General features: G+C 33.6%; 1 protein-coding gene across 1 annotated transcript in view; it reads right to left on the bottom strand.

The window, feature by feature from the left end:
* Nucleotides 1-376: 376 nt before the first annotated feature.
* The window catches only part of LOC107152124 (protein LEG1 homolog), an 18,977-nt gene continuing 9,670 nt past the window's right edge, over nt 377-9,683 (bottom strand). The window contains exons 2-6 of the mRNA XM_015497644.1: nt 8,107-8,190; nt 6,405-6,589; nt 5,397-5,497; nt 2,068-2,306; nt 377-558 (exon numbers count right to left, since the gene is read on the bottom strand). Of these exons, the coding sequence (XP_015353130.1) occupies nt 377-558; nt 2,068-2,306; nt 5,397-5,497; nt 6,405-6,589; nt 8,107-8,190 (791 nt within the window). The remainder of the gene's footprint in view (nt 559-2,067; nt 2,307-5,396; nt 5,498-6,404; nt 6,590-8,106; nt 8,191-9,683) is intronic.

Genomic DNA, 9,683 nt, shown 5'->3' with positions numbered 1-9,683 from the left:
CTACGTTTTTCAATTTTAGATTTCCCAATCAACTGCAAAATTACACTACAATAAATATAACATTTGTGATAACAACTCTCAAAGAGAGATCAGCACTTTGCATTTGAAATAAAAGTCAAAGCTGAAGCTAAAAGTATTGCTTTCTAAAAAGAGGCCTAATAAGGAACAGCACTGATGTCTATGAGGATTTTATAGTATCGTATTGCTTTTCTTTTGCAACAAAACATTGATAATATTCTGTAAATATTAGAATATTAATTATAATTATTTAATTTCCAGTATTTTCTGTAGCTTTCTATTTATTGCTTTGTGTAGTATGTCATATTCATTCATGGTATATCTTATATATTTAAAATAGGAGCAGTAAAGAGCTGATTCAAAACTCTTTGAGCTGAACTAATGATTGGTCACTGCTGTACTGCAGAGTATGGGCTGGGAAATTTACATCACTAAATTTTTCCAGTAAGTTTATGCCTTTCTTCCTGAGTTGACTGAATATGAGAAATTTCCCATTTACTGCTTTAAGAGGGAAGACCTGGTTTATCACATGATGAAATTCTAGATAAGGAAGAAGATTTGGAGTTTTACTACACAGTGTGCATATTTTCACTTAAGGCCTCCCTTGTCAGTTTAATATATTGTTGCTTGTCCCACCAACAGAGCATAAGAGCATACATTCATCTCTTCATCTCTCAGTTCAATTATTGTGACAACTGCTGCTTTTTATGCATCTCTACCTCATGTTGGGAAGAGTGTTAGTCACCTTTCATTCATGTTTTCATTGACCCTCAAAATAATCCTGCAAACTAGGATTCATATTAATTATTATAACAATAAGCAACCTGAAATACAGAGGGCACTGGAACAATGACCCAGTACTGGCTAGTCGCAGAGCTGATATTACAATTACAACTTTTCTACTTCAAAGTTCATGTTATTCAAACCAAATTATTCAATTTCACTTACCAATAGGTGGTGGGTAGATTTAATCTGTGAACTAAACCCTGAGAAAACCTACATTAGAAAACCTGGAAATCACCATCTCCTGGACATTCTTTCTCCTAAAAGGAAACATCCCTAAAAAAATTGACCCTGGATTTTTCATTATCAACTATGGGTCAAAGAAGGAAACTTGATATATTATCAAGTAATTGCTATAAACTTGGGTTCTGCAGAAACATTCAGAAAAAAATTGATGAATCAGTATATACTTTGCCAGTTCAGTGTTATGAATTATAGACATTTAAATTGACTGCTTCTATTTTATTTCACACTGTTCCAGATTTTAGTTTTGAATCAGCAGAGTATATCCCTTTGAGTTTCATGAAATTATGTTACATAGAATAACACCAAAAACAGATGTACAAGTTTAATAGCTATTTACTAATTTTATAGTGATTCTTTTGGTAGCTTCATGCAGTCTCCTTATATCTTAAAATTTAAATATTGATTAATTTAAAAATCAAGAAATATTGCTTGAACAGAATAATCATAGTAATAAATTGGATTTCATGGTAGGAATGCATGGACAAATCTTAACAAATTAGCATAATTTTCAAACACCAGAAATGACAAAGATACATGATGGTGATCATATTCATTTTTTAAAAGTCATTGGTTGTCAAAAATTTAGAGTGGTCCATTTTCGAGTCTTGAACCATTTTGAGAAGTTTTTACTCAGATATTTCTAAAAGTATATCAAAAGTCTTTAGAAGTAGCTTTCTTGAAGTTTGTGTCTTCATTGCAATTTTCCATGAAATCAAAGAAAGTGCACCTCGGAAAAATAACAAAATCATTATAGTTAAATCATCCAATCTTTTTATACCCCAAGCTTTAATATGGACTCCAGATAAAAGAACAGGCAATGAGGGTGAGAACCATAGTCATTCAATGGTCCTGCCATATATTAAGAATGATTGCACCTAGAAAATGCAAAAGGTACCTATAGAACATTATAAATTTCTTTTTGAAGTATGTTATGACATCTATACTTTGATTTAATTGATTCATTGGCTAGCTGTTTGATATAATCTTGATATTTGTGAAGTGTTCTTTTAAAATTCTTACCTGAAGATTTATGCACTTTGCCAAGAGTGCTTAGACCCAACAAAACGGTGTTCTGAAAAACAGTGAAGTCACTGATTACAGGGGCTTTGTCAGTATTAACAAGGATTCGTGGTGGAAGGCCCTTCTGGGATTTATGCACTCTGATTAAAGTTGTAGGGATGCGGGATGCACCTATACATTCCACGGCAATAATCCAATTTTTCTCAAATTCTGATTCCTCTTCAGAGTAAAAGGCATATCTAAAGAATGAAAAAAAGTATTTAATTTTGGTAAATCATCTCAGATTTCAACCTCCCTCTTTCAGAAAATATGGTCTCTTGCTGATAAATAATATTCATACTGTATCTACTTAGAAGATAGGTTTTTAATGTGATGAATTCTGTCCATTTTTCAGGAAATGCAAAGAACCATAATTTTAAAATTCAGTCTGGGAAGGAGCAATGCATCTGCTAATGTTTTAATATTTTAAATATTTTATTGTTAATATTTTAGTTTGCATTTTATGCTTTGAATTAAGCACATTATACTTAAAAGACATAAAATAACTGAATGTAAGGATACATTTAAATAATATTCCTTGGCAACATACAGAAAAAATATCAAGATTAAAGTAAAAATTATTGCTGGATTTAGACATTTTTGGTAAAATTTGGTTCCTGTTGTTAGGGAGTCCCCAAAACATTGTGCATTCTAGTGAAATAGAGGTCTAATTTTCTTGTCTAGTTTGCTAAATGGCTTCAGTTTAAAAAAAAAAATCTACTGGAGGAATTCCCTTAAAAACTGAACTATCTCATTTATTTGGGTGACAAATAACTACATTAGAAAGTAGTAAATGGTTTTATAACTATATATTTCAGGGTTCCTGTGTCTATGAACAGTGTAAGCATGCTAAACAATTTGCAGTTTAGCAAACATTCTTGTTCTCCATAAAACACTTTGCACTCCCCATTTGACTTACCAGGAACATTTTCTTTCTTCAAAAAGTTTTCCACTCCACCTAAAATAAAATCAAGCACTTCCCACTCTTCTGTGTTCCCATGGCACTATTCACATATTTGAAGGTTTGTTATGATGTCAGATTATATTCTAATTTCTAAAAGTTAGACAATCTAATTTTATTTTGACATTACGCATGTAGGATTCACCAGACAAAAGAAGCTTGACAGTGTTAAGTAAATCATAAAATAACCCAGAGGACACTTCTTGTCCCCTTGACCCCCATGCTAGTAGGATCCTCTCTACCTACCCCTAGCCTGGAACTAGTAGAGTAGCCAGAAATGAATTCTTAAAGACAAGGGTTGGGGTTGGTTTCAGTACCCTTAATATATCAGTTTTCTATCAAGCAAAAATGAAAGGAAATGTCAGTTCATACGGATATTGAGTAAGAGCCACTAAGCCCTAGTAACAGTGTAATGAACAAATTGCAAGGGAGACAAAGACATAGGAGAGGTGAAAAGGGATGAGGGAACTGGTTTAAAACACACAGGACACATGAACAACAGAACAGAAGAAGCATTGAAAATGCTTCATATGAATGATTTATTGGTTAGTTAAGACCATGAGTGAAATAGAATATGTCCATAAAAAAATAAACTTTAAATGGTTCTCATAAAGAGAAAACATAGATATCTATGAATCAACCCATCATAGAATCCGGGACCACAGAACTTGATTGGAATTTGTGTAGGCCACACAGTATTATATCTCTCACTTAAATAAACACTTCATCATGTTTCTGCCTGAAGAAGGTAACTGATTAGGTTCTAAGGTTATTTTCCAGTCTGCAGTAGGTGAGAGGCAGAACCCCACCCCCTGACACCCTCCCACCCCCACTGCTGCTTGGTCATTTGACTTGATTTGGACACTTCATCAAGTCAGTATTAACTGACTTGATGAAGCATAAGCTTATGCTTGAAGTGAAATTTCACACTTGATTTCTCTCTTGCAACTCTGCCACTACCAGGGACAATGCCCAGACCCAGCTGATAAAGGAGATAAGTGCATCAGAGCAGAGCTTACCCAATCACCTCTACTGGTGCTGGTCAGAATCAACCCACCTGAGAGTGAGGCCAGGAAGCACCAGCAGAGTCACCCTGCTGAATCCACACATGGGAGCAGGAAACATGGTGGTATGACACTGAGGTTTAATGGTGTAGATAACGCTGCTTTCTTTTGAACAAAGCTAATAAAATACTGGGTCACACAGCTTATATACTTCACAGCCAGGTTATAAACCTTGACAATCTGCCTTTAGAACCCTTGTTTTACTGTCCTCCCTATCTCTTGTCCTGGGTGACTGTGATTACTGTGCACTGAATTCATCCCAGGAACCAGTGATTTGTTAACTTGGTGCCTGCATTTCTCAATTAGTTCCCAAATTATCCTGGCAGGTACTGTACACGGCCACTTTAAAAATGAGAAAATGAGATTTTTTTACTCTTTGGATTCCCAGGTCAAATGGAGCCAAGATTTGAAAATCAGATCTGTAGAAATCCAAATAAAAATCTTATTCTACACATTATTACTTTATTTCAAGAAACACTCAACAGCTTAGAACCTCAAAATAGCTCACAGAACTTGACAAGCAGAGTTCTCATCAACTGGATTGACAAATGAGAGGACATCCGAACAGACATTTGGAATCTTCCATGATAGTAATCACTAAGAGATTTGCTTTTCACCAATAGGCCTTCAGACAGATTCAAACTGCCTGAGGAGCTATTATCAAACTTTCAAGTGAGGTAGATTAGTAGACAATGTGTATTGTAACCTAAATAAATAGTATATAATACAACTATCCTGAAATGATCCCAGTTAACAACAGAGAAGACTGTTCTAAGTTAAAGTTTTTTTTTGAGTAAAAATGCCAATTTGTAACAAAGAGTTACACATTTGCCACCCACCAAAGCCCCATTAAAATGACAATAAAAAGAAATAGACTCAGAAAACAAGAAAGAAACCATAAAATGTGAAAGCTGAATATTGAAAAGAACAATCTAAATCCCCCAAGCAGAGAGGAAACCTCAGAATTAATGCTTGTCTTTATTTCTATATTTTGATTTGTAAAATTAGAAAAGTTCATTGCATGTCATTTGTTTTATAATGCAGTTCTTTTGGCTCATATTTCCTCCCCTCATCATAAAATACCTTCTAAACTAGATCATGATAACTTATTTACTCCTCATCAATGTAATTCCCATTGATTAGACCTGCTATTCAACACTGATTGAAGAAATACTATCACTCTAGAAGAAGAAGAAGAAAATGGTATGAATAAGACAAAAATCATTTATCATATTAAAGAGAAACGACTTCAGATCCATTCTTACCTATCTTCAAAAGATTTGACAGAGGTTTTCAAGGATATGGTATGTGCATCCCATAGGTATTTCAAAAGGTCATCAAAGTTACTAGTAGGTAACTTCATATACTGAAAAGGAGAAACTTATTAGGATTTGAGAGACTCTAACAATTCCTCTGCCTGAAATTTAATTTTGTTCAGATTTATAATATCACAATATTCTACATGAAAGGAAGATTTTGTTTTTAAGCATTAATAGGTATAAAGCCTTTGTCTATAACCCTTTGTAAAGGGCAAAAGAAAAATTTTTATATTGAGTAAAGCACATGCATCTAGAAGAAGTAAACTTCAAATATCTTCAAAGAGTCCATATTTTATACTGGCCAGAAATCTTTTTTGTCACTTTTTTCCCACAAACATTATTAAATTATCATAAAATATGAACAGCAAGAAGAAAAAAACTGTTGTAATGTTAAGTTTAATTATACCTAAATTAATGAATTAATCTAAACAACTAATAAATATATCTTTTCATTATGGATTTTATTCCATATCTATATTTGACCAATGTATTTTGTTTTGGTCATTGAATATTTAATTCAGAGCAACAGATAATTGTTTGCTTCTACCACAGGTGATTAATTATTAATTTAGCTGAAATGAGATTATTGATCCAAACACAATTCTATTACCACATTTCTTCAAAAATTACAGTTGACCTGAAATTCCAATTAAGCATACTAACCTATTCACCTGCAGTAGAATAGCCTGTGTGTTGACAATTTGTATCGTAGTTTGTTTGAGTAAAGAAGAATGCATAGAATTTGTGTTAATGCTGCATTGTGGTGGTAATGTCAATGACATGTAATGCCCTAGTAAAATATACATTATAAACGTATCTAGCATAACAACGTATGTTTTTATATTAAGAAAAATATTGTACAATGCACAAAAAATCCTAAACAAAAAAGTTATACAACAAAATAAATTATTTTAATATGCTAAAAGTATAAATTATAAAACTTGAAGAAGAAACCTGGTAAAAGTCAATCCATTTATTCATTATCTCAGAGAAGGATGAGTGGCAGCCAGAAACATCATAACAAAACCTCGTCTGATCCTTGGGTGGTGGCAAAAACCTGATTTGGTCTGATGATATCCCCAGAACGCCAGAATCAACCGCAGCAAGGAAAGGTATTACACTAAGAAAGTAATTTAAATCTGTAAGAACAAAAGATTTATTATTACCATAAGCAGTAATAAATGTTGAAGAGCATATATTTAAGTAAGCCACAGGTCATTGAGGAGAAATTTACAAATCCAGAAAGGTGATAACATTTTAGCACATTGAAAAAAACATTGTACAGAATCCCTCTGGGAATCGTATAGATAACTTTGTTGTGCCTCAGTTAATAATCCTATATTCATGAATATATATTGGTTAAAGTACTTGATTATAATATTTTAAAGAAAAGGGTCATTTTTAATGGATTGGGCAATATTGATTTTTAAAACACTACATTAGAAAGGAAAAAAAAAACTATCACATTGCCCATTGAATGATACAAAACCTCTCATTGAGGTAGTACTGTGAATGGTATTTTTTTCTAAAATATTTTAACATGATTATAGTTTTGATTAATGGATCTTTTCTATTTAACATATTTAAGTTTATCATGTAATCACTAGGTTTTTTTATTTATTCTGTGTCTCTAAAGCAAATTTATTTATAAGTTCTGGCAATAAATCATTAGATTAATAAATAATTAGATTGACAATTAAATAAGACTCTTTAAAATATCTCCCTACAGATAACCTATTCCAGAAGATTTAGATAACTTAATTTAATTAGATATTGGGTTTATACTGATTGTCCCTGCATTTGTGAATGCAGTCCTATGCTCCAGTGTAACAGGATAATGATTCAAACTACTAGACTAATCCGAGACCAATGAAACTCAAACTCTAGATCTGTGGGTAGAACTGTTGGTGAGTTTTTGAGAATAAAGATCCAGGGTAGCAAGAGGAAAAAACATAGGGTTATATATCATGAGTGTTACTCTGAGAAAGTAAAATTTAATGTGTTCTTGTTTCTAATAATTGGAAAATATTTCTAAAATGTTGTTCTGTAATTTATTTTCATGACTTGAACATGAAATTAAAGATATAGAAAATCATTTCTTGTTATTTAGCATTAAGTGTACAACTGAAGCCCTGGATTACTAAATGATAAAATGGAGTGCAGTAGGTATTATTCTCTGACATGTTTATGAATTTTAATACTTAACATATTTGATCTGAGCAGAATGAAAAGCAGTGTTTTCCTAATCTCACACTTCTTAGTCTTTCACTTTCCAAATATTCCCTGTCAATTTCAGGACATGCCATATAACTCTCAGCATTGGTCCCTTGGAGTTCTGTGAAAAGGTGAATATATGATTATGAACATTGTGGTTAGTAAAGTCCATAACATGACATAAAGGCCACTAGGAATACGTCAAACTGATTCTGTTGTGTTTGTTTATTAATTTATCTATGCTGCCAGTAATCGAATCCAGGACCTTGCTCAACCTAGTAAAGCACTCTACCACAGAGCTCTCACCCTCAACCCTAGATTCATTTTATTCATTTTTAAAAGAAAGAGTATTGATTTTGTTTAGTCTCAGTCTGAAAGTTTTAGGTTGAATGTCTTCTTTTGGGAAATGGTAATATTTATTTTGCTCTCTAAGTGAACCTACCGGCCCACCAACTGTCCACAGAGACACACAGATGATCAGATTCATAGCCACAGTCTGTCCTTTGGCTTGGATAAGCTAATCTGCCTAGAGAGAAAATGTGCAAGAATATTTATAATGCACAGTGTGAAACAGTTATTATCATCATTTAAGTAGATACATTTATTTGTAGATGCACATTTATTTCTGAATTACTTGTATTTGTATTTCCATCACTCTTCAGCTTTTATTACCCATATCTCAACCAACTGTTTTTCTTTTTAGTAACCACATTATAGTTTTTGACTTTTGAGTTATAGGTCTTAGATTTTTGGCTTTTGTAAGTATTCACATTTTTACATCCTTCTCTACCTTCTGATCAAAATTATAGGAGTTATTTTACATGGAGTAAAGAGTTACCGAGGTTGCTGTGTGAAGTGAGACAGATCACCAATTGTTTTTCATGTGGTGACTGTATGTGGCATAGATATTTGAAAATAATATTTATTTTCCTTAAAATGAAATTTTCATTTTCCCTTATTCTTTCTCTTCTTCTCTTTTCACCCCCTCCAACCACCTCTCTTTCTCTCTGTCAATAATTTATTTTTCGTCTGTGTTGAGCAATTGTCACCACTCTTTCTCATAAGCTTTTTCTATCAACAAGAAAAAAATATATTTATTGACTCATGAGTATTTAAGACCAAAATGTGGGCTGGGGATGTGGCTCAAGCGGTAGCGCGCTTGCCTGGCATGCATGCGGCCCGGGTTTGAACCTCAGCACCACATACAAACAAAGATGTTGTGTCCGCCAAAAAACTAAAAAATAAATATTAAAATTCCCTCTCTCTCTCTCTCTCTCTCTCTCTCTCTAAAAAAAAAAATATTACAAGATCAAAATGTATCTTCTGGGTATGCACTGGAAAGTAACTTATTTTCAAGGGAAAGCAGGCAGTTGCAGAAAAAGATCTTCATGAACAAGTAGCTTCTCATTTATATCTCCATATCCATAATCAGGCCATCATAATTAAGACTCAAGAAGTTTAAACTAGTTTGACATAATGTTCTATTTGCAATGTACCTCCCTTGTCTCTTCTATTCATCCTAGTATTTAAAAAAACAAGGAACCACCAAACAGGTGTGCAGTAGATGCTTGTACTTTAGATATGACATTTTTTTTGCAGCTGGTCACTATGCTTTGTATCATTGAAATTTCTAATAGAAAGACAATGCTTAAGAGAAAGATTTCTGGAGAAGAGGGAGTGGAAAATGATAGTTCTGACGAGAAAAGAGGAAAGAAAAGGAATTAACTTTCAAAACATGTATGGCATACTCAGAGTCCTATTTTTCAAACTCTTCTTGTTTGTATGGATAGATGATGAGAATGAAAATAAGAATCTTGATTTACTCTCTGGCCCTTCACCCTGTATAGTTCACCCATGTGAGCACAAGAACAGGAGCAGCGGCCTGCTGAGAGGCAGAGCCGCCCCCTCCCCCTGCGCAGGCAAGGTAGACGGAACTGTGACCACCCACAGAACAGGCCCAGCAGCCTGCTGAGGGGCAGAGCCGCCCCCCACCCCCCGCGCCTGCCAGGTAGGCGGAAC

The sequence above is a fragment of the Marmota marmota genome, unplaced genomic scaffold (assembly GCF_001458135.2).
Source record: "Marmota marmota marmota unplaced genomic scaffold, marMar, whole genome shotgun sequence".
In the NCBI taxonomy this organism is placed as follows: Eukaryota; Metazoa; Chordata; class Mammalia; order Rodentia; family Sciuridae; genus Marmota; species Marmota marmota.
Note: the sequence above shows the minus strand (reverse complement) of the source record. Positions and strands in the feature narration are given on the sequence as shown.